The following is a 25,675-nucleotide window of genomic DNA, read 5'->3' as shown; positions in this document are numbered from 1 at the left end:
TTGTTGTCATTTTACTGATCATAGTTTTCTTCTTTTTCTTAAGTAAGTCCCTTTACATTTCATATAATAAGGGCTTGGTGATGATAAATTCCTTTAACTTTACCTTATCTGGATGCACTTTATCTGCCCAACCAGTTTTCTAGTTGTTTATGATAGGAGTATAATTTTTGACCCTCTTATTCCTTCTTGGCCAGAAAAGGCATCATAACTTTTAATCTCAAATCTTCTCCCAAAATAGATCAAATAGAACTGCAAAGCCAAAGACCCATCGATAACACCTAGAACAAAACTAGGTGACTGGGCATTTCTGTGACCTTCCAGATATGAGTGGGAGAGGCTAAATCACTGACAGACCTGTGCGATGCTGTTTGTACAGGAAGAAATGGAGTTTCTCATACCTTGAGATTACTAAGGGCAGGTCAGGACTCAGGAGTCAACTTGAAAAGTTCTCACCACCAAAGAGAGACAATTTGCAGGTCAGTAAGTACAATGAACTGAAACAGCAAATATATTTAAATTTGTGAGTTTCCAATGAGACTTTAAAAACCCTCATTGTCATACTAAGAAACTACCTCATTATGCTGAAAACTGGCAGATAAAAGAAGCAAGCATTTATCCTGCCTCTCCTACTCTCCTGTTTTAATCTAGAGTAACAAAGTAATAGATGAGACAAAGTTTCTCCTTATACTTGTATTTCAGCTCATAAATTAAGGATAAATGAAAAAACTAACACATCATTTACAACCACTGATGAAATTAATGGGTCTATGAAGTGATGATCCGTGGCTACTAACTTCACCAAAAAAAAGGATGAAAAAAGATGAAAAGACATTTCTATGGAATCATATACCACCATCTACAAAGTAATCTCGCAAATTATTGGGGGGGGGGGTGCAAAATCAAGCCTTGAACGTGATCAAGCTTATTAACATAAGTACCAGTCTACAGGAATTACAGGAGACAGAGACACATATTAAAAGACACCATTGGGATATAATAACATGACTTAGTGAAGGTAATTCTGTTGAGTTGGGGCTTAGCAAAACACGGACTGCAGGCACTCTGGTCCATTGCCTGTTTTTGTATGACTTGTGAGCTAACAGTAGTTTTTATACTTTTAAATTCTTTTTTTAAAGATTTTATTTATTTACTTTTAGAGAGGGAAGGGAGGGAGAAAGAGAGAGAGAAACAGCAATGTGTGGTTGCTGGGGGCCGTGGCCTGCAACCCAGGCATGTGCCCTGACTGGGAATTGAACCTGCGATGCTTTGGTTTGCAGCCCATGCTCAATCCACTGAGCTATGCCAGCCAGGGCTATACTTTTAAATTCTCGAAAAAATAAAAATAATAATATTTTGTGAGTTGTGAAAGTTATATTAAATTCAAATTTCAGTGTTCACAAATCCAGTTTCATTGGAACACAGTTATGCTAATATGTGCATTGCCTGTGGATGTGTTCATGCTACAAGAGCAGAATTGTGTGGTTGTAACAGACTGTAGGGGGCTGCAAAACCTAAAATATTTACTTACTGACCCTTTAGAGGAATAAAAATGCATTAATCCCTAATCTAGAGGAGGAAGGATCCAGTTTTTTCAACAATAAATTGCAAGGGAAAAAGATAAAAGGAAGAACCAATAGTGTAAAAGAGACTCAGTTATCACAATATGTGGATCTTATTTGGATCCCTATTTTTAAAAAAACTGAAACAATGTTAAAAAGTTAATAAAATCAGAGAAATATGAACAGTGACAAAAATATTTGATATAAAAAGTTGTTCCTTTTTAAGGCATGGTAATGGTTCTGTGTTTATGTTTTAAGAGCAGTCCTTAGCTTTTAGAGATGCATTCTGAAATATTTACAGATGTTGGGATTTGCTTCAGAATGATCCTGGCAGTGAGAGTTACTGGGTGTGGGCATTCGTGAAATAAAATCGGCCACCCTGTGAAACGTGTTGTGATTAGAAGATGGGTGCATGGTGGGTGGTTCATCATATTATTTTACTGTTTTCTCTGCTTTTGTGTATGTTTGAAAATCTATATTACAGAAATGAAAGTATACCAATTATTTAAAAATAAAAGTTGTTTTTTAAATCATCCGAAGGACCATTTCCTCTGACCCTTTGAATCTAATGCCTCTTTTCTCTGCTTCTAGAGAAACAGGAAACTTTCCACTTTGATTGTTGCTGTGAAATGGCTATTTGTTGGATTTACCCTAATTGTCAGTTCCCTGGGGGAACTCTGATCCTCTGGTGTCAGTCACAGGGCCTGGCATGGACCGTGGTACATAATAAATATTTTTGGAACAAATTGTGACTTTTCATAGCATATCATGATTTCTTTATGTTAAACATTCTAAAACATAGTAGTCCTTATGTATTAACATTACTCATTAATTTTATTTATCTTACCTCTTTTAAGTCAGGAAAATTATAACTCCAAAATAAAGTAAGTTATTGCAAGGCCATGTTAGTTTGAGTCATCTCAGTCTGAGACAGGATGATGTTTATTTATCTTCATGCTAAGTGTGGAGTCAGTCCTTCTAAGTAAGAATTATTTCTTCTCCAAGCACAATATTGTGTATTTCTGAATGCAGTGGAAATATCCATATTCAAATCTAAGGTCAAAATCTAATCATCAAACCCAACTATAAATTTTTATCTACCTGTTGCTCCCTTTTATTTGCTTAATAAATAACAATTGGTTGTGATTATTGAAAATTTAAATTTTAAATACCCCAATTCTTTTGCTTGCTTTCTTCTCTCTGTACATTATCTTCATAATCTGTAGCAGATCCTTTATCAGGGATACCTTTTTTCCTGCTTTCAGTGTAATTTGAACCTCACAAACCCTGAGCTCTAGGGCAAGTGAGTGAGAAGCAGAACCCTGAAGCTTAAACCAGGATCTAAGTTTTAAATAAATAACCTGGCACCTAAACACCTCACATTCCTCAAGAAGCCTTTTGATACTCTGGGCTTGGGGACTATGTGAATTGTCAAGTGATTAGTCATCAAGTTATTTTTGTAACTATAATTCTCCTATGCTGTTTTCCTCTGAATCAGGGTATTTGTAGCAGGTATGGGCCCTTTGTCATTTCCATAAAAGTAAGTCTCTATGTTTTCTTCAAAACACTTATGATCGTATCTGGCATGGTTTTAAAGCTAGTTACCTACCTAAGTGCCAGTTGTCCTCACGATGCCCTCCTGGCCTGCTCAGACTATAGGTGAGACTCAGTCAGAGCTAAGAGGTGTCTGAAGCACTGGGGAGACGAGCTCAATGACAGAATCAACAGCAAGGGAAATGGGGTTCGGTGAGGGTGAGGGCACAGGTAGTTTTTCCACCATCCTTGAACATCGGGTTGTCTACATCTAATCTCTGCATTTGTTATTTAGATATTTTCCTTCTTTATTTTGATGGCTTCCTTTTGTTTATCTTTATAGTAACTCTTAATTATTTAGGAAAACAGAAGCCACAAAAAACATGGATAGCTGAAATGTAAAATTGAACTTCCTAATTTATAATACATGGAAACCAAAAACTTGAGGCTCTTTTTATATAAAAGTGTTGTGCGACACCTCACCTTGGAATCTTGTGGCATTCTGGCCACTGCTGCATCTCAGGGAGACTGTGCCAGAGGCGGACAGCATGAGAGGACAGGCCAGTGTGTGATCGGAGAGAGTGAGGCAGGTGGGGGAGTTGGTGGTGTCTGACATTGGCACTTTTTTGTTATTCAACAGACATGCAAGATATTGGGTTGGCCAAAGAGTTCATTACGTTCTTTCTGTACAGTGACTCTAGTAGTACTTAGTTGTCTTTAACTTCATTTGAAATAATTTTGTTAGATTGTATTGTGACATATGTCATATTAGCATGCATTTTAAAAAAATTATTAAAATTGGTGAATTTTTGTGCAACCAGTTTAATATTGAAAATAAAAGAAGATACATAGCATTTTGGGTATATTGTACTTTACTATTTCTTTTTTTTAAAATATATTTTATTGATTATGCTATTACAGTTGTCCCATTTTCCCCCTTCACTCCCCTCCACCCTGTACACCCTCTCCCACCCATATCCCCCCCTTTAGTCATGTCCATGTGTCATACTTATAAGTTCTTTAGCTTCTACATTTCCCATACTATTCTTACCCTCCCCCTATCTATTTTCAACCTACAATCTGTGCTGCTTATTCTCTCTACCTTTTCCCCCTCTCTCCTCCTCCCACTCCCCTGTTGCTAACCCTCCATGTGATCTCCATTTCTGTGGTTCTGTTCCTGTTCTAATTGTTTGCTTAGTTTCTTTTGGTTTTGCTTTAGGTGTGGTTGTTAATAATTGTGAGTTTGCTGTCCTTTTGCTATACATGTTTTTTTCTGTATCTTCTTTTCTTAGATAAGTCCGTTTAACATTTCATAAAATAAGGGTTTGGTGATGATGAACTCCTTTAACTTGGCCTTATCTGAGAAGCACTTTATCTGCCCTTCCATTCTAAATGAAAGTTTTGCTGGATAGAGTAATCTGGGATATAGGTCCTTGTCTTTCATGACTTGGAATACTTCTTTCCAGCCCCTTCTTGCCTGCAAGGTCTCTTTTGAGAAATCAGCTGACAGTCTGATGGGAACTCCTTTGTAGGGACTCTCCCCTTATCTCTTGCTGCTTCTAGAATTCTCTCCTTCATTTTAATCATGGGTAATGTAATTGTGATGTGCCTTGGTGTGTTTCTTCTTGGGTCCAACTTCTTTGGGGCTCTCTGAGCTTACTGGACTTCCCGAAAGTCTATTTCCTTTGCCAGATTGGGGAAGTTCTCCTTTATTATTTGTTCAAATACGTGTTCAATCTGTTGCTTTTCCACTTCCCCTTCTGGTACCCCTATAATTCAGACGCTGCAATGTTTAAAGATGTCCTGGAGGTTCCTAAGCCTCTCCTCATTTTTTTGAATTCTTATTTCTTCATTCTTTCCTGTTTGGTTGTTTTTTCTTCCTTCTGGTCCACTCTATTGTTTTGAGTCCCAGTTTCCTTCCCATCACTATTGGTTCTCCGTGCATCTTCCTCCATCTCTTTTATGGTAACCTGCATTTTTTCATGTAATTTGCACCCAAAATCAACCAATTCTGTGAGCTTCCTGATCACCAGTGTTTTGAACTATGCATCTGATAGACTGGCTATCTCTTGGTCACTCAAAAGGATGAGCCCTGGGGCATTGATCTGTTTTTCTGTTTGAGACATGTCTCTCTCTCTCTCTTTTTTTTTTTTGGTGGGGGGTGGGGATCTGGTCGCTCCTGTTACAGTGAGGGGTGGAGCCTTAGGTGTTCACCGGAGCTGGGCACCCCAGTCGCTAGATTGTGACGTTGTATGTGGGAGCAGGAGGGAACAATAGCGGTAGCTCCACTCTCCTGGGACCCAGTCCCTTCCCTGGGATCCTGGGCTGCCCGCTCTGCCCTGGTCCACAATTGCCGCCTCACTGGGTCTGCCAGCTGCCACTCGTGTACTCAGGGTCCACCTGCGTACATCCTGCGCGCCCCGGATGCTTTACGTGCTCCCAGTTGCCTTATGTGCCCACTGCTCTCTGCTCTCCGTGCAGCGACCCGTGCTGCAACCCACGGCCAGCTGCTTGTCTCCACCCCTCCTACCGGTCTGGATGAACACATGTACTTCAACTTCTTGGCTGTCTAACTTCCATTCAGATAAATTCTCTGTCAGTTCTGGGTGTTATTCTGCCTCTAAATTTTTGTTCTAATCTTGGTTGTGCATGGAGGTAACTGTGTGTCTACCTATGCCTCCATCTTGCTGGAAGTCTCCATGCTTTACTATTGCAAGAAGGTAAAAGTGCAAATGAAACACACAAAAAAGATGTGTGCAGTGTGTGGAGAAGGTTCTGTGAGTGATCTAACATGTCAAAAATAGTTTGCAAAGTTTCTTGGTACTATTGACATTTTGGCCAAATAATTCTTTGCTGTGAGGCTGTCTGATATATTGGAAGATGTTTAGCGGCACCCCTGCCCTTTACCCACCAGAAGCCAATAGTGGGAAATAGTTGACATACTCAAAATATCCAAATCACTTTCACCAAAGTTACTGATGAAAATGAAAAATGTATCTTTTATTTTATGGGAAAAATGTAACGGACTTTTTGGTCAACCTACTACAAAGATGAAAGCATGGTTCTTGCTCTTGTGGAGTTGGCAGTAAAGTGGGAGCTGGAGAGAGTGAGGAGTTAAGTGACAGACACATCCACAGATATTGTCGTGTATATACCTCCTGACTACTAACTTCAGTGTGGACTCTTCAGCCCTTAGTTTTACCCCATACTGACCACGTCTACTTGAAAGTCTCCCCCTCTTAGCTTCCACATCAGTCTGTCCTGGACATGGTTTCATGGTACCAACTTCTGTTCTTCTGTCTATGATAATTTGGTATTTCCTACAGTTCTCTGTTCTCTTTTTCTTCCCACCCTATACTATCAGTTCCCAACCTTTTTCCCCACCAGCACTTCCAAAGAATATGACAGACTCTCATCAGTTAATGGTGGCTTTTTATGGCAGTGACTTTTGATAGATGGGCAGGGGGCGAACATCCTAAGCACCAGGGGAAGAAGCTCCCTGGGCAATTTTGAGGCATACTTTCCTGGGGTAGACTCTGGCCAGCCGTGGCAGGAGCTCACAACTGTCAGTGAAGGTGTTAGTAGTGGCACACACAACATTTTGTTAGGGGCACAGAGCAGGCCACTTAACTAAGTCAGGAAAGGCTGCACAGAAGAGTCGTTAGGTGAGCTAAACTCAATGTGTATGACTTAAAGGAGATTCAAAGAAGTAGGTTTTCAAAGATAGGAACACCAGTTATTAAAATGTAGGAATATATGAATGACAAGTGGTTAGGTACACAAACTTCTTTACTAAATCCCAAAACATTAGAATGAAAAAGCTCTTTCTAGATCCTAAACATGATTAGTATAAATCAAAGAAAAGTAAAATGTTCTGTATCATTGATGCAATAAATTGGTGGACCACTCACTCTGTCCCCAAGAAATGATGCTGACATGAAAAATTGTTAATGAATTTTAATAAAGAGCTTCATTCTTTAGTTCATTTACTCAATAAAACTTGAAGCACTTTCTAGTGTCAAATATCATGATAGGTGCTATCTTGTATATACACTAGTGAGAAAAACAGACATAGCCCCTGGACGTTAAGTAAATAATCACTATAGGCAGAGAGAGAAAGAAATGCTACGGGAAAAAAAAAAATGAGTGCTATGGGAAAGTGTAACAGGGTGTCCCGACTGAGATTAGGGGTAAAATGAACAATGATTAGAGGCTAAATGAGCCAAAAGGCAGGGTATAGAGGCAGAGAGAAGAGATATATGAAGTCTAAGGCAAAACAGTTTGGACAAACTGATGAAGAGCTGAGAAGTGGCTCAAGTAAGAAAGAGGTGCTGCAGGAAGGAAGGCCACAGCTGGCCCCGCGCAGAGTCTTAACTGGGGTGGCTGCTGGGGCTGAACATTGGGATAGTTGCTGGGGACTCAGGTGGTAATAAGACATTCTAAAACCTGCCTCACCCTGCCTAGGGAGTCCTCCTCATTTCAATTGGGGAGGAAGACATGTAACTAGTGATGATGGAGTGTGATAAGTACAACAGATCCTGAGGGAGCATAGACTTCTGAGAGATCAACCAAATTTGTCTTGTGGGCAATGGTTGAGATAATGCTGGTTTTAAAAGATAAGTGAGGAAAGAAGGCCATTTCAGGAACGAGCTGCACCATGACATCAAGTTGTGAGGAGCATCACATTTGCAGAACTGTAGGGAGTTCTGTGTGGTTCTAACATAGTTCAGTGTGGCTCTAGTATCTTTGTTTAGGAGAGCTGAAGGAAATAGTCCCTCATGAAAGGCAGAAGCCGAATTTAAGAGACCTCTATGCCCTGAGGAATTTTCACTGCATCCTGCAAGTGTTTCCTGTGATGGGGTGGGGGTGGGTTGGGGTGTGGATGAGGGGGTGATGGGTGACTGCACTGAAATGGAGTAACTGCATCACATTTTTGTTTTACAAAGACTAGTCTGGCAGTACCACAGATAGATTGAGAAATGGCCTGGAGGAAGGGGGACCCATTAAGAAGATACTGCAGTAACCCTGGGAGAACTGCTGGCAGCCTGATTTGGCAATGACAATGTAAAGGGGGAGAAGGGTCAGATGAAGAAGCTGTTTGAGGACAGAAGCTCTTGGATATGACTGGTGTTGGGGGAGGAGTAGGGAAAAAGGACTCAGGCATGACACCAGGTTACTCACCCGGGTGACTGGCTGTGTTGATGCCATTCACTGAGGCAACTGTGCAGAAGTGGTGATGTGTGTGGGGAAGCAGTGCTGCTCCGACTGGGCAGGCACCTGGAGAGAGGGCTGCAGAACCGCCAGGTGGAGAAGTCCTCTAGGTCCCAAACTGGACTAGGCATAGGAAGAGGTAAGATCAGTCCAGGTCCAAGAGCTCATTGTTCCTTTTCCAATTTAATACATTTTTATTTTAGAATAGTTTTACAATAGCCAAGTGTTGGAAGCAACCTAGGTGCCCATCAGTAAATGAATGGATCAAAAAACTATGGTACATTTACACAATGGAATACTATGCAGCACAAAGAAAGAAGGAGATCCTACCCTTTGCGACAGCATGGATGCAACTGGAAAGCATTATGCTAAGCGAAATAAGCCAGGCGGTGAAAGACAAATACCATATGATCTCACCTTTATCAAGAACCTAAACAACAAAACAAAGAAACAAGCAAAATATAACCAAAGACACTGAAATAGAGAACAGGCTGAGAGTGACCAGAGGGGAGAGGGGAGGGAATTTCAGGGGAAAATGGAAAGGTTTACAGGAACAAGTATAAAGGACACATGGACAAAAACTAGGGGCGGGTAGAAATGGGAGGGAGGTGCGGAGGGGTGGGTGGGTGAGCTGGGATGGAAGTAAAAGATAGAAAATTGTACTTCAACAATTAAAATTTTTTAAAAAGGAAAAAAAATGCTGAGAAAATGTCTCTCACACCCACTAATTTGCCCACTTTCAGGTGTTCTAAGTGGGTAAGTTTGTTGTCAAACCTGATATAACTATGAATAAATCTAAATCTCCGCAAACAAACAAAAAAATAATAGTTTTATATTTACAGGAAAATTGTAAAGTGTGTAGAGTTCTTGTAGACTTAGCATTTCTTTAGGTCCTGCTACCTCTTCCTTGAGTTTGTCGCATAGTGGAATGGGTATCCTCGTTTGTGTAAATATTCCTGTTACACGTGCAGAAGAGGTTTATGTGGTTCAAAACTCAAAGCAATGTAAAAAAGCACACAGTAAAAATGCTTGCTCCTGTCCCTACCCCCATCTGTACTGTTCACTCCCACTCCCTACAGACTACTGTTTTTATTAGTCTCTTGTGTACTGATCCTTCCATTTTTTTAAATGTAAATGCAAGCAAAGAGTAAGAATACAATCATGTGCTCTTTAGCTACCAGGATACATTCTGAGAATGCATCATTACATGATTCCATCATTAGGCAATTTCATAATTGTGTGAACATCAGAGTGTACTTACACAAACTAGAGCCTACTACTATAATTGTTATGTGCTGTACTTTTATATGACTGGCAACCTGATAGGTTTGTTTACCCCAGGACCACTGTAAACAGGTGAGTAGAGGGTTGCACTAGGGTGTCACCATGGCTATGATGTCACTAAGTGACAGGAATTTTTCAGCTCTTTATAATTTTGTGGAACCACCATTATCCATTATTGACCAAAATGTTGTTGGACATGTATATATTGTGTTTTTCTCCCTTATTTATATAAAACAAAGTGTACTATGGACATTGTGCTGTTGCTTGCTTTTTTGCTAAACAATATCCTTAGCCCTGACTGGTATGGCTGAGTTGGTTGTGCATCGTCCCACAAAGTTACCAGTTTGACCCTGGGTCAAGGTACATACATGACTGGGTTGCAAGTTTGGTCTCTGGTTGGGGCACATACAGAAGGCAACCAATTAATCTTTTTCTCTCACGTTGATGTTACTCTCCCTCCCTTCCTCTCTCTCTAAAAAAAAAATACATACTGGATTTCAAAGACTTAATTTATATTCTCTCTTTTGTACTATTTTATTAATAACATTTTAATTGTTTACATATTGAAATAATGTTTGCTATATTTTTTAAAGATTTTATTTATTTATTTTTAAACATAGGTGAAGGAAGAGAGAAAGAGGAGGAGAGAAAAATCAATGTGTGGTTGCCTCTCTCATGTCCCCTACCGGGGACCTGGCCTACCAGGGACCAATGCCCTGACTGGGAATTGAACCCATGACTCTTTAGTTCACAGGTCTGTGCTCAGTCCACTGAGCCATATCAGCCAGGTCATAATGTTTGCTATATTAAGTTAAATAAAATAAAATGTTATCAATTTATTGATTTTAAAATGTAGCTACTAGAAAATTTAAAATTAAATATGTGACTCCAATTATACTTCTACTGGACAGCAGTGATATAGTGCACCCATTATTTTTTAGTTTTATACTGTTCTATTGTGCACAGTCCCATACTTTTGTTTAACTTGCCTACTTGTTGATGCATACTTGTTGTTTTCAGTCTTCTGCCATTAAAAATGCAGAAATGCTTAAACCTGTCCATGCATCTCTACATACACATAGGAGTTGATCTGTGAAATGAATTCCAGTACTGGGGTTGCTGTATTAAAGAGCAGCTGCATTTGTACTTTTGATATTGTCCAGTTGCCCTCCACAAGAGGCGCACAAATCCTCACTCCCACCAGCAATGCATCTGAGTGCCAGCTTTCCCATGTACTGCTATTTTAAACTACATCTTAGTGTTTTGGGATATAATAATGAACAACTCTCTCTTTGTTAATTCCAAGAGAGTCTGAAAAAGAAATTACAAATGGTTTGCCTAACTTCATTTTATTTTTTTTTAAAGATTGTATTTATTTATTTTTAGATAAGGGAAGGGAGAGAGAAAGAGAGGGAGAGAAACATCAATGTGTGGTTGCCTCTCATGCATCCTCTACTGAGGACCTGGCCTGCAACCAGGCATGTACCCTGACTGGGGATCGAACTGGGAACCCTTTGGTTCAAAGGCCAGTGCTCAGCCCACTGAGCTACACCAGCCCTAACTTCATTTTCTATTTAAAAAAAGAAGAAAAAAAAATCAACTATTGATGCTAAAACTCTTAGAATCAACATTTTAGAATTGACTCTTTTTTAAATGAAGACATCAAGGAATTAACCTATACTGTTTTCCTGGACTGTGAATTTCTATGAAAGTTTTATCATAGTCAGATTTAGGAATGGAGATTTTTTTCAGGGTTCCAAAGGATAAGGGACAACATTTTCTTTTATTTTTCAAGACTTAGAGATTTCTTGAGGTCCTACAGCTGCCTTCCCTGTGTGGGCAGCTGACATTACAAGGCAGAAAAGCTACGTGCATGCAGGTTTTACACGTTGTCAGTTTATCAGTTCCCTGGACTCATTTTACTAGAAACACATTCTAATTTAACGGGCTGCTTAACTGTGGAAATCCACTGACAACAAAATTGAAGCTCATGAGCTGCTGTAATTATTACACAGTCAATCCTATTTACTTTATGAATAAGCTGTAGAAAAAGTTCATCTTTCCACCTTTAGGATTCAACTGTTTGTCCCTCTTTTGAGACTTGTGTGTGCTTTCTACTGCCTTCTTTGCCTTTTTGTTTTTTCAAATTGAACTAAATATTCATCATCTAAAGAACAAATTGCTTCAATTTTTCCATTTATAGTAATCTGAAAATAAGAGTCTCATGAAGAGAAATCTCACTATGTAGTTAGGGATGTGCAGTTAATAAATTAGTATAACAAATCCTTGGCTTTCAGGAATATAAACTCATATTTTGGCAAATCCTAGGCATAGATAATATAGCAGATATGACTATGGACATTTACTGTCTTTAATAGTTCATTGTTTTTCAATGTGAAAAGATTAGGAAAAGGAACAAAAGGTGGGACTCTTCATGTTGCTGGTGCAGGAAGAGCCCTGGGACACAGGACTCCTGAGGAGGCCACCCTGGCAGTGGCAGCATTGAGTTGTTGCTGTGCGTACAGTATAGATAACCCCCACTTGCCACACTACAGCTATTCTTCATGTCCCTTTTTTTCCTTTATTGCTAATTATGCTTAATTATTTTGTTTCAGGAAGGATTTTCACTCATTGGTAGCAAGAACTGGTTGAAGATTGTAAGACGCATGGATTGTCTGTTGTTTGGAACAACAATAAAGGCAAGATGCTGTGTGACCAACTGTCTTTAAGCAGACCATACCCTTCTCATCTTCTGTGTGCACATGGGGGGTGTGGGAACTTCTCTTTGCAGGTGAGATGGTACTGGAATAGTACATGTTTAAGGAAGGTGTGCATTATGAACAGAACATGAAACAAGGACTGTAGAAAGGCAGCAGCCTAGTTAGTAAGAGGGTGTTGCTGAGGAGCCAGAGATTTGACGATCTCTCGGAGGGGTGGAGCAGCTGTTCCCCATCTCCCAAGGACAGATGGAGGGGAGGTGGACTACTTCATTGTTTACCTTGCTAGATGTTAAAAAGTTGTATATTTTTTAGTGCTTCACTGAATGTATATTTTCATTTTTTCCCTCTTTAATATTAAAAATTAAATTCCCTTTTCTTTGCTTTCTACCTGTATTAAATGTAAGGAATGATCCTCACCAAAGGAACATGTGGACTAGTCACCTAGATTGTTTTCTTTGGGAAATAACATAAAAACTCAATCTGTTAACATTCACTGAATAATTTTGAAATTTAGGTGAAAGATCCTAATTTCTAAGGGGCTTATAAACTAAAAGTTAGAACAGGTCTTAAAGAGCATCTAATAGAAGGGCTTAACCTGGGGTCCACAGACCTGCCAAAGGGTCCTCAGAGAATTCAGGAGTCTAGGAACTACATGGACTTTCATTGACATCTAATTGAAATTTATCTTTTCCTTCAGTCAGGAATGTAGGCATCAGCCCACAGTCATATTATACCTTTGCACCATTAGAAATCAGACATTTTCATATCATTACAGTTATTTCAGACAGCCAAGCTGTCACTTATGCTCACCACTACCTCAGAATTATGGTGGTTACTAGTTCTACTGCTAGATCTTTCTATGGAATATGTTAATAAGGAAGCACGTATTGGTATTTTAATATTGTAATAAACTATTTCAGTATAATTGGCTTCTTTGATAATCTTATGTATTTTGTGTGATTAAAAAACATGATTCTAGGAAGGGGTCCACTGACTTCAGCAGATTTCCAAAGTGGTCTGAAGCACATACTCAAAAAAATTCATGAATCCCTGTTTTTCTTTTTACACATGAGGAAACTGAGTTTGGCATGAGCCAATAACCAAGGTTATAACTAACTACTAGAGACCCGGGAAGCCCGTTCGTCTCCTGACTCCTAGCCTGGGACTGGGTCATGCAGATTGAGTGTACATGTCTTTTAAAAGTTACACCGTGCCATATGTCTGATATTTGGGTTTTAATTTTTTCCTAATTATATAGTTATTTAAAATTTTAAATAACTATAAAGAGCAAAATAAAAACCAACCTAATTCATCCACTCAAAAAAATCATTATATTACAGACAACAGAATGCTAGTTATCCAAAGGGAAGGGGTGGCTAGGAGAGGATGAAGAGGTTAAATGAGATCAAATATATAGAGATGGAAGGAGCTGGAGTGTGGGTGGTGAGCACATAAAAAGTATACCAATGGCATGTAAAAATGTACACCTGAAACTATGTAATGTTATTATAAACCAATATCACACAAAAAATTTAATTAAAAATTTATCATTAACATTTTGAAGTTTTTACTAGGCATATATATTATATCAGCATTCAGATGCATGTGACAGAAATTCCAGGCACAATGGCCCCCCACAATAGGGGTTTATTTTTTTCACTAAATAAGAAATCCAGAGGTACTTCCGGCAAAGATGGAGGCATAGGTAGACACACTGTGCCTCCTTGCACAACCAAAATAAGGACAACAAAAATTTAGAAACAAAATAACAACCAGTACTGACAGAAAATTGACCTATATGGAAGTCTGGCAACCAAGGAGTTAAAGTAGACACATTCATCCAGACTGGTAGGGGCGGAGTTGGGCCACTGCTGGGAGAGGGATCACAGCAAAACAAAAAGTAGTGGGTGGCTGGTGGACCCTGAGAGTGCAAAGCAGCAGCGGGCAGACCCAGTGAGGTGGCAATTGTGAAGCGGGACATGATGAACAAGGTAGCTGGCAGACCAGGCAGTCCCACATTTGTGCACAGATAAACCAGGCAAAACTGGGGAGGGAGACAGACCTCGCAACACAGGGCTCCAGCGCAGGGAAATAAAGCCTCAAAACACGGATTGAAAACACCTGTGGGGGTTGAGGTGCCGGGAGAGACTCCCAGCCCCACAGGCAAGTTCATTGGAGAGACCCACAAGGTCCTAGAACATGCACAAGCCCATCCGCATAGGAATCAGCAACAGAAGGGCCCAATTTGCTTGGGGGAAGTGGCAGAAGTGACTGAAATCTGGCAGACAGTGGAGCAAGCACCATTGTTCCCTCTTAGACCCCTGCCCCACATACAGTGTCACAACCCAGCAACATGGGTTGCCCCACCTGGGTAAACACCTAAGGCTCTGCCCCTCACGTAAGAGGTATGACAAGACAAAAAAAAAAAATGTCCCAAACAAAAGAACAGATCAAAGTTCCAGAACAAATACAACTAAGCAATGAAGAGCTAGACAACTTATCAGATGCACAGTTCAAAGCACTGGTGATCAGGATGCTCACAGAATTGGTTGAATTGGTCGCAAATTAGATGAATAAATGAAGGTTACATTAAGTGAAATAAAGGGAATGTACAAGGAACCAATAGTGATGGCAAGGAAACTTTCATTCAAGAAAATGGGACTCAAATCAATGGAGTGGACCAGAAGGAAGAAAGAAACATCCAATCAGAAAAGACTGAAGAAACAAGAATTCAAAAAAATGAGGAGAGGCTTAGGAACCTCCAGGACATCTTTAAACATTGCAGTGTCTGAATTATAGGGGTACCAGAAGGAGAAGAGGAAGAGCAACAAGTGGAAAAGATAATTGAACAAATAACAAAGGAAAACTTCCCCAATCTGGCAAGGAAATAGACTTCCAGGAAGTCCAGGAAGCTCAGAGAGTCCCAAAGAAGTTGGACCCAAGGAGGAACACACTAAGGCACATCATCATTACATTACCCAAGATTAAAATGAAGGAGATAATCCTAGAAGCAGCAAGAGATAAGGGGACAGTCACCTACAAAGGAGTTCCCATCAGACTGTCAGCTGATATCTAAAAAGAAACCTTGCAGGCAAGAAGGAGCTGGAAAGAAGTATTCAAAGTCATGAAAGGCAAGGATCTACATCCAAGATTGCTCTATCCAGCAAAACTTTCATTTAGAATGGAAGGGCAGATAAAGTGCTTCTCAGATAAGGTCAAGTTAAAGGAGTTCATCTTCACCAAGCCTTTTTATATGAAATGTTAAAGGGATTTATCTAAGAAAAAGAAGATACAAAACATGTACAGTAAAATGACAGCAAAGTGACAATTACTATCAACCATACCTCAAACAAAAACAAAAACTAAGCAAACAACTAGAACAGGAACAGAACCACAGAAATGGAGATCACATGGAGGGTTGTCAACACGGAAGTGGGAGGGGGGGAGAGGGAAAAGGTAGAGAGAATAAGTAGCATAGATGGTAGGGAGAAAATAAGACAGGGGGAGGGTAAGGATTGTATGGGAAAAGTAGAAGCCAAAGAACTTACAAGTATGACACATGGTCATGAACTAAAGGGGGGGAATGTAGGTGGGAGAGGGTATGTAGGGTGGAGGGGAGTGAAGGGGAGAAATGGGACAACTGTGATAGCATAATCAATAAAATACATTTAAAAAAGAAAGAAAGAAATCCAGAAACAGACAGTGCTGGCATTGGCCTAGCACTTCGCAGTGGCAGCGTCAACATCTTTGCCTTTGGCCTGTCCCTCACATTTGCACAGTGGCTACTGCAGCTAGCTTATTTTCATTCAAGAAAGACCAGCTTCATCTGTTCATTTTATATACAAGGAAAGCACAAACTTTATTATATAGCTCTCTACCTTCCACATCTCTTAGATGTGTACTTCTGTCTCATGAACCAGAAACAATGGTGTAATGTGGCTATCCTAACATGCCAAGGATAACAAAATGAGCATTTGGCTTTTCCATCCTCTGCTGTGGATTGGCTCATGGCAATGAACAGTGTCTGCAATGTAGATGATTTATAAATTTGCTATTATAGCATATAGAGTGCTTTGTATCCCCTTGTCATGTAATATTACATCAGAAATATTATACCAAGTCATTTCTTAGTTTTTGAAAGTTTGATTCTTCACGGCTACATAGCACTTTATTGGTTTGGATTCAATTAACTAACTCCCAAGTTTTGTTTCCCACCGTTATGTTCTGATTTTCATAAGAATTTATTTATAGGGTTCTTGAGATAGAAGTCCTAGAAATGTAAACATTTAGTAAATTTTTCCTCCAGATAAATTGTCTGTTTCTATAGCACTAGCAATGTGTAAGAATGCCCATTTATCCAAATCATTTCCAATAGGGTGATAAAATTTAAATTAAAAAACTAGCTTCAAGTGTCACAACCCAGCAACGTGGGTTGCCCCACCCTGGTGAACACCTAAGGCTCCGCCCCTTACTACTTAACAGGTGAACAGAGACCCCCCCCCCGAAAAAAAAAGGGCAAATGAAAGAACAGTTCAAAGCTCCAGAAAAAACACAACTAAGTGACAAAGAGATAGCCAACCTATCAGATGCACAGTTCAAAACGCTGGTTCTCAGGAAGCTCCAGGAACTCACTGGGTACTTCAACAGCATAAAAAAGACCCAGGCAGCAATGAAGATTGCATTATGTGAAATAAAGGAAAATCTACAGGGAACCAACAGTGACGGGAAGGAAACTGGGACTCAAATCAACGGTTTGGAGCAAAAGGAAGAAATAAACATTCAACCAGAACAGAATGAAGAAACAAGAATTCAAAAAAATGAGGAGAGGCTTAGGAATCTCCAGGACATCTCTAAACATTCCAACATCCAAATCATAGGGGTGCCAGAAGGAGACGAGGAAGAATGGGAAATTGAAAACTTATTTGAAAACATAATGAAGGAGAGCTTCCCCAATCTGGCAAAAGAAATAGACTTCCAGGAAGTCCAGGAAGCTCAGAGAGTCCCAAAGAAGTTGGACCCAAGGAGGAACACACCAAGGCATATCATAATTACATTACCCAAGATTAAAATTAAGGAGAGAATCCTTTTTTTTTTTTACCACCCAAATAGTCTTTTTTTTTGGTCACTGGAGAGAATCTTAAAAGCAGCAAGAGAAAAGAAGACAGTTACCTGCAAAGGAGTTCCCATTGGACTATCAAGCTGATTTCTCGAAAGAAATCTTGCAGTCAAGAATAGGCTGGAAAGAAGTGTTTCAAGTCATGAAAGGCAAGGACCTACATCCAAGATTACTCTATCCAGCAAAGCTTTCATTTAGAATGTAAGGGCAGATAAAGTTCTCCCCAGATAAAGTCAAGTTAAAGAAGTTCATCATCACCAAACCCTTACTATATGAAATATTAAAGGAACTTTAACATTTTTAATGTTAAAGGAACTTTAAAGGAATGTTAAAGAAATGTTAAAGGAACTTTAACATCTTCTTTTTCTTAGAAAAAGAAGATCAAAACTATGAGCAGTAAAATGACAACAAACTCACAACTATCAACAACTGAACCTGAGAAAACAAAAACATACTAAGCAAATAACTAGAACAGGAGCAGATTCACAGAAATAGAGATCACATGGAGGGTTGTCAGCAGGGTCGGGGAGGGGGTGGAATGAGGCAAAAGGTACAAAGAATAAGAAGCATAAATAGGTACAAATTAGTGTGAAGTTAAGAATAGTATAGGGAGTGAAGAAGCCAAAGAACTTACATGTTTGGCACATGGATATGAACTAAGGTGAGGGAAGGATAGTGGGAGGGGAAGTATGGGCAGAAGGGAATAAAGGGGGAAAAAATGGGACAACTGTAATAGCATAATCAAAAAAATACATTAAAATTAAAAATAATAAATTTAGCTTCCATAGTAAACTTTTATTAACTGATAATTTAGGTTAGTTTATTAATTTCCAGAAAAGTAATTTATAATCTGCAAACAATGATAATTTTATTTACTTCTAGTAGTTCATACTTACTACTTTCCCCACCTTTCCAGGAACACTTTAGTTATGTGGTTACAGTGCCACGCTCTACATATCACTGACCTGAATGGGCAGACATATTTAGATATTAAGAACATTTCTGACTGTTGATTGGATATTCTTTACCATGTAAGGGAGATATTCTTTCAGTTATAGGTTATTTACTAACACTTTTTATCAGGATTACATATTAAATTTTATCAAAAGCTTTTTGACACCTATCAAGATTATGCTTTTTTCTGATTTATTGACTTTATGTATTAATATTAATATATTAATATTGATCCAACAGATTCTTTTTGCCTTACCTGGCAGAGCATATATTTGGTGTCTCTTGCCTTGGATAGCTTTAGTTAACCAGGTATTATGTAACAAGCTCCATTGTTTAGACTGACAAATGGAAAAGTATTTTGAAGTAAAATTTTCATTGCTTTAACAGCAGTTTAATGTAACTTAAATTCTGTGGTAATAAAGATTATATTTCCATTCTCTCTGGCTCAAATAAGTAGGTTATATAATTTCTGCCTATTTGTAGTTTCTTCTGTCCAGGAATTTTGATTACAGTGGTCCTGCAGATTGGCTAACAGTTGACACATAATTCCCTTTCTGAAGAGACTTTGCTTCAAAGGAGTAAATCCAAACCATTGCCCTCTTCACTTCTCACCACCAGTAACTCATTGAAGAATTTTTTAATGATTTCTTCTGGCCCAGGTTTCGGTTTCCAAGCAAAGGTTCAAAAGAAAAAAATGCTGAGGTCCCTTCTCTGGCTAAGTCCTCTCTCTCTATCCCCTCCCCCTCCCCTTTCCACAGTGGAGGAATTCACTGCTGAGATGGGGAAGCTGCTCCAGTTGGGGTCCTAGGGTGCTGGGAAAGCTCCTACAGATCTGAGTGATTTATCAAAACCAGCAGCAAAAGCGGTAGGTTTGTGAGGCCGCCGATGTCTCCCTGGCTCTCCTCCTGTGAGGCGCTAACTGGGCTCCATGTCTTCCATGTGTGCTGGGACCACAGCCCCTGCAGCTCTAGCACCTGCGGCTTTACGGTGTCCATGTGGGGACTTTGTCCACAGCTGGGAGTCAGAATTTAGGGGAACTTGACTTTCCTGTGAGCGCTCGAAGAGACGGTCAAGAGACAAGCACTTACCCTTGTTTCTTCAAGGATTCTGTATGAAAGAAGATTTTCTGTTAGTTGTAATAACTTGAAATTCAGTGTTTTGAAGTAGGATGGGAACAAGTTAATATGTAAGGTGCCACTTCACGTAGTAATTTTGAGCTAATCTCTTTAGATGATAGAAACTAAGACTATAGTTTCATAGTTCATGGGCAGTTCATGGCTGTCAGTATATACTTGAAAATTTTCCATTTCACAGCAAGTGAATTAAAAGTCTTTTTGTCTTTTTGACTTTTAATTATGGCACAAAAAGAATCTCATCAGGATTTTTAACCTAGGAATCCTTTTTGTTAACCCAGTGGCAGGCTTTCCATGGTGCTACCGCATAGTATTAAAGATGTAGGATGGAGATGTAACTCACTTTCAGACTTCTCCTGATGCACCTTGGTTTGTCTTGGGTTGTCAGGCACTGAAGTGGTACTTATGGCTACAGATGGTGAGCTCAAATTCTACCTGAGAATTTCACAGAAGGAAATGTGGAGCGAGGCTTCAGTCAACTATCAGACATACAATCTCCCCTGTCACTTCCTGGAACTGCATTCTGGAGAAACCCTCACTACCCACACTCATTTTCTGTACTTTCGCATGCAGACACCGCTAGACTTACACAGCCGGTCTGCGGTGTTTGTCTGTTTCTTACATAGTTTTTCATCTAGCTCTGAGGTACAATTTTTAATGTTATTGCTTCCCCAAAGGTTATGCAATGAATCATAATAGAAGTAGCTAATAAAAAGTTATTTCATATAGATGTCTTTATATAGAGTCTAAATCAGAGTGAGTTGGAAACAACTGATTAATTGTAAACAAGAATTCAGCTCAATTTCACAAAAGAAGATTTGTAGTATTGCCGAAAGCTGAATGCATAGTTCTCTTATCAGTCCTTTTCTCTCCCTGGGGGGAAGTTACCTTTCTCTTGATAATTTGGGGATTATTCATTCAAGAAAAGTGGCCAAGGAAGTGAGCAAGCACTGACAAAAGAAAAAACAGAAATGACCCTAAGTGGGAGACTGTTCAAATTCACTCATAATCAAAGAAATGAAGTTCTAAGATAAAAATCTATGTTAACCTAATAGGTTTTAAATATTAGAAAGAATAATAATCTCTGGTGTTGGCAGGTGCGGGGAATGGGCACACGGACTCCTGGGGGCACCTGGTGCTGTCCCGTCCCAGGCAGTTTGGGACGAGCACCAAAACCCAGATCCTTCCACCAGGTGCTTACGTGCTTATCAAAGCTCGTGGTTGATAATAGGAAAAAAGGCTGGAAATAAATGTTTGTCAGTTGGAGACAGTTAAAGGAATATTCTTTAGCCATTAAAAGTCATGAAGTATATTTCTATTTTTATACTTATTGTGAAACAAAAAATTAGGTTACAAAAGAGTAGTGTAAAATAGAGATAACCTATATAGTATATATTACTATAATCTATATAGTCATGTACAAGTATGTGTATGTGTTCTAATATATTACACCCTAACATAATGTAGGGTGAATGCTCCCTTACCCCACACCTCTTCCCCTCCAAGCAAAGTGAAGAACTCATGAGACCCTGCAGTACATAGAAGTAAAGTGGTAAGACAAGAAGAGTAACTTTTGATTTGTCAAACAGGACAAGAGTCGCATGTTCAGGGTGCAGTTTGGCGGCGAGTCCAAGCAGCAGGCACTAGAGCGCTGTGACAGCTGTGTGCGGAGCCTGGCCCAGTACGTGACCATTCAGACCCCTGAGGGAAGCAGCCCGGGACCTCGACTGTGCCAGGGCCCACTGCCAGCAGCGGACAGCCGCATGGAGGGCTGTGTGCGAAGCGTCCCGCTGCTGCTGCCGCCGCCCGGGGTAAGTAGGCCAGCACGTTGGCCATACCAGAAACTGGACAGGGTCATGCTCTCTGGGGGGCCAGAGTGACAGTGGGATTTGTCAAGCTCATCAGCTTTGCAGATTAAAAGATATCTAATGTTGAGTGACTTACTTAAATTGAAGGTTGATTTTCATTGTAGCTACCTGTAATCCTACCAGTTACAGTGGGTGGCACTCGGTGGTGATCCAAGTATGGTCCGTGGACCCCTCCCTGTGACCTTTTCAGAGATCCACAAAGTCCACATTATTTTTGTAATAATATTAAGACAGTATTTACCTTTTTCATTTTGTCATTATTTGTATTAATGGGATAAAAGCATTGTGAACACAAATGCAGGCAGTGGACCAAACTGCACCCCATTCTCCTCCCACCACTGACAGTGAGAACAGACACAGAAGGGCCGGTGTTCTGCAGCACAGCCCTGTTTCAGGGGACGGCGCTTGTGCGGCTGCGCTGGGCGTCAACCAGCCTTTCCTCGCAGAACACTGTCGTTACTTCAAAGAACAGTGTGGTGATTCAGACTTGGGTATTTGGTGGGCATTTATTTTCTTAGAAATGAACAGAGTGAGCCTATCATTTCAGGAAAACAACTGATAGTATTTATCAACAGATTAAAATAAGCTTCTCAAGTGGCAATTAAAGTCATGGATAACTTGTATTAGCCATTTGAGCTTCACAGCTCCTACCCAGAACTTGTCTGATGCTGCTGTTCCTAGGATCTTTTAAAATTATTGCATGCCAAAATGTTTCAACATTTGGAAGATTTGTATAGTTCAGTGACCTAGTATCTTCCAAATGGCCAAATGCATATGGTGCTAAAAAATCATGCGTGGGTAAAAGATCTGTTCCAAGTGCAGAACAGACCTACGGATTTCAGTGTAACAGAGTTCATTGCTGTGATTTCAAATTCTATGTTGCAACTAACCTTTAAGAAACTTTCATTTGCTGAGTGTTGGTGTCACATTAAAGAATGTCCACAATTATCCGAAAAGGCTACTTTAAAATATGCCTGCCTTTTCTATCTGCTTTAGCTGTGTGAAACCAGATTTTCTTCATGTACTTCAACAATTCAGCCAAAGAAATGTGTCAGCAGAGTGATGCAGAAGTAGACAGGTCCAGCTATTTTCTATTAAGCTAGGCATTAAAGAGGTTTGCAAAAATCATTACATTTTTGTTTGAAGAAATAGTTCTTTCATTAAAATGCTTTAAATATTAACAGTGGGTTCATTATTTTTAAATGAATTAATCAGTGTTTAAAAGATTTAATTAATATAAACATTAAATAGATGTAACTCAAACAGAAGCTGTGTGAGGGCCACTGATTTTAAATGTGTAAAGGGTCTTGAGATCAAAACCTTGAGCATCGTTGTTTCAGAATTTCTCCTGGGAGGACACTTAGTTCCAAAGGCTGTTCGAGTGAGAGCTGCCTCTGCTCTTGGATTGAAATTCCAGTTTCAAGCTGGGTTTTTTATTTTCTATTTTGAGACATGATTTTCCAAACATGGCTTTCTATAACTTTGCTTCCTTAGTTCCGTTTAAACTCACTGGACCAAGACAATTCTATTTTGGTTTATCAATAAGTTCTTGTCATTCATAATTTACCTAGGGCAAACATAAATTTACATTATTTATCGTACAGCCTTTAAGCATGTTGCTATATGATTTTCTCTGGAATGTGCAGTTTGTTGTCAGATTGTGGTGTTTCAGCATTCTTTTATTTGTTTCTGCACAATCTTTTCTGTGATGTTGTCAATGCTGAAGCTGCTTTTCTTGCAACCCTGGATCTAGTTTCAAACATTGTGCCTACAAATGGAATGGAGTGGTTTACTATAAGGTAATTTCTTGTGATTCTTTGCCCTTTCAAGAGTTTCTTTTATGTTTCATTGACCAGTTATTAGATTCAGATTCTAGAAACCCAGTGCACAGGTACAACTGGAACCAAATAAAGGTCTCAGGATTGAGAGGTAGACCTGGGATGCCTCATAAGGGTAACGAGACAAAGTAGACTACGGTTACGGTTTATCTTTACAGATACATAACTGCGGGTGAGGCCGTGGGCCCCAGCAGCAGGGGAAGTCTCCAGAACTAGAATTTTAAAGGCTGGTCCAGATATCTAGGTAGAACCAAAAGTAGCTGGAACCGTTTCATGTCTTGTCTCAATTCTCTGTTTGGGGTCCTCTGAGCTCTAGTTGGGTGTTCTGAGTAGATGACAGCATGATGTGTGCAGAGTATAGGCTTTGAAATCAGAATGGATCTGGGTCTGAATCATGGCCCGGCGAGCAGCTGAATGGTCTGATCTCATGTAAGTCAAGAGACCCTCGTGTAGCCCTGGCCAGTATCTAAATAACATTATCTATTACTATTGTTGCCAGTACTGTTCCCCTTCAGATCTGCCTTCCCCTGCAAATGAACACATTAGCATCCGGGTCAGTTAGAGAGGCTAGAGTGTCAGCTGCAGGGAAGACAGGGTACAAAGCATAGGTTACTTCATTGGAGTGTGGACCTTGTGCGGCACTGCCTAAGAGATGCGCATCATGCTAGTGACTGCTCCATCCCAGAGCAGTGCCCAGACCGCTGTGCAGCTTGGCATGATGCTCCCTTTCTCGGAACCCCTCGCAAGGTAAAAGCCATGGCCAAGTGCTGCCATCCTGTATTCAGGTACATTATTTTCCCAATACCTATATATTTTTCTAAAAGTTTTTTTTTTTTTTTGCAAAGAGATAATTCCTCATCTATTTCAAGTTCTTGAATCATTTCCTGGCTCCTACTTTGGTTTTGCTTTTCATTGGCTTTGTAATTTTAAGCTAATTGTGGCTTAATCAAGTGTTTCTCAACCTGAGGGCTTCTGAGGCCAGACCACCCGAGGGAAGCAGGAAAGAGGATGGCAGTTCCTAGGTGAACTCCTTTCTCTGTTAGCAGCCAGGGGCACCAGCTACTGTGTGCACTGAACCTTCCACTCCTGCACTTGGGTGGACCGTCGGATCCTGGAGCCACCCCACTAGCCTCAGGGACTTCACTCACATTCGGCTATTTCAGTGTTTGTGGCATACAGCTTTCAGTTGTTGTCTCTCCCAGTTGTTTAAAGAACACAATGTGAGCTGAACTGATTTGTACCCTACGACAACATCGAACATCAGAGCTGGAAGAAACACTAGGCACTAGAGTCTTTTATTTTCACAGAGGAAACTGAAGAAATGGGACTAGCCTAAGAATGCATAATTCATTAGTGTCCCTTCTCTTTTTGCTCATTTTTAGTGATCTCGACTAGTTTTCTCTTTGTTCCTTCCTTCCTCTGTCCCCCAACCCTGTTTTTGCTGCTTCTAGATCTATTTTTCTGCTAACACCTACTGACTATCAAGTCAGCTTCTATAGAGGACAGGAAACAAAACTTGGCACCTCTGACTCCTGGCAACCAGAACATGCTAGTGATAGGCACAGGTACCCTCCTGAGAGGCCCCTGGTTTATCCCTGTGACACAACTCAGGTGGGCACTGCAACAGACACAGGACCCAGAGCCACACCTGCAGTGCATACCTGTGGCCAGGAAGTCGGAGTGGTGGAGTTCTCCTCAACTCTCATGCTGTTACGTGGGAGCAGCTGTCACAGCCTTCTGCCTCCAGCCTCCTCCCCCTGCCTGAAACACCCGCCTGTGCGCTACCCAGACCAAGCCCTCACTTCACAGTCCCCACTGAAACAGCACACACTGGAGCATTCCTGCCCTTCAGGCTCGGTTCACCCTGCCAGATCACTCCTCCACTGAGCCTGAGGCCCCACGCTGGCCTCCGCTCCACGTCCTGGGTTGCATTCTAATCACTGCTTCATTTAGGTTCTCACTGGGCTGTGGGTTCTTGAGGGACAGACCTCTCTACCTTGTTCTCTGTGGCTCACTTCCCTTTATCACCACAGTGTCCAAGAACCCATTCCCTCAGAATGTCTAAAACAAGATTTAAAACTTGGTTTTATTAAAAAAACATATGGTCATCTTGCAATCATGGTGTGTCCACCCTGCCCTCCTGCTTTGCTTTTCTGAAAGAACATATGTCACTTAATAATTTTTAGGTGGCAAATCACAATAATCAGAAGCTGGGCAATACCTACTGCCCTCCAGTACCAGACTGTGGTCCGGGGGCCTGACTGGGCTTCTGAAGACAGAACACAGCAGTGCTGGACGCTGGGGAAGCCCAGGCACCGGGCAGGGGCCTCAGATTTAAACTGTGCATACTTCTGCTGTGTTACAGCAAGCAACAGCCCAGCTGAAAACAGGACAGATGACACCGACAGTGTTTTTTCCTGATACTTTTCTTTTTCTTTGAATACAAATGCATGTGTTTC

The 25,675-nt window shown here is 40.3% G+C and overlaps 1 protein-coding gene across 2 annotated transcripts in view; it reads left to right on the top strand.

The window, feature by feature from the left end:
• Positions 1-25,675, top strand: part of REC114 (REC114 meiotic recombination protein) — a 90,737-nt gene that overhangs the window by 61,744 nt on the left and 3,318 nt on the right. Inside the window, exons 3-4 of one of the 2 annotated variants that reach the window (XM_028508081.2) lie at positions 12,203-12,286; positions 21,100-21,321. In XM_028508081.2, coding sequence (XP_028363882.1) covers positions 12,203-12,286; positions 21,100-21,321 — 306 coding nt within the window. The remainder of the gene's footprint in view (positions 1-12,202; positions 12,287-21,099; positions 21,322-25,675) is intronic. The other variant, XM_028508082.2, reaches the window with a different exon arrangement.

The sequence above is a fragment of the Phyllostomus discolor genome, chromosome 1 (genome assembly GCF_004126475.2).
Source record: "Phyllostomus discolor isolate MPI-MPIP mPhyDis1 chromosome 1, mPhyDis1.pri.v3, whole genome shotgun sequence".
Lineage (NCBI taxonomy): Eukaryota > Metazoa > Chordata > Mammalia > Chiroptera > Phyllostomidae > Phyllostomus > Phyllostomus discolor.
Note: the sequence above shows the minus strand (reverse complement) of the source record. Positions and strands in the feature narration are given on the sequence as shown.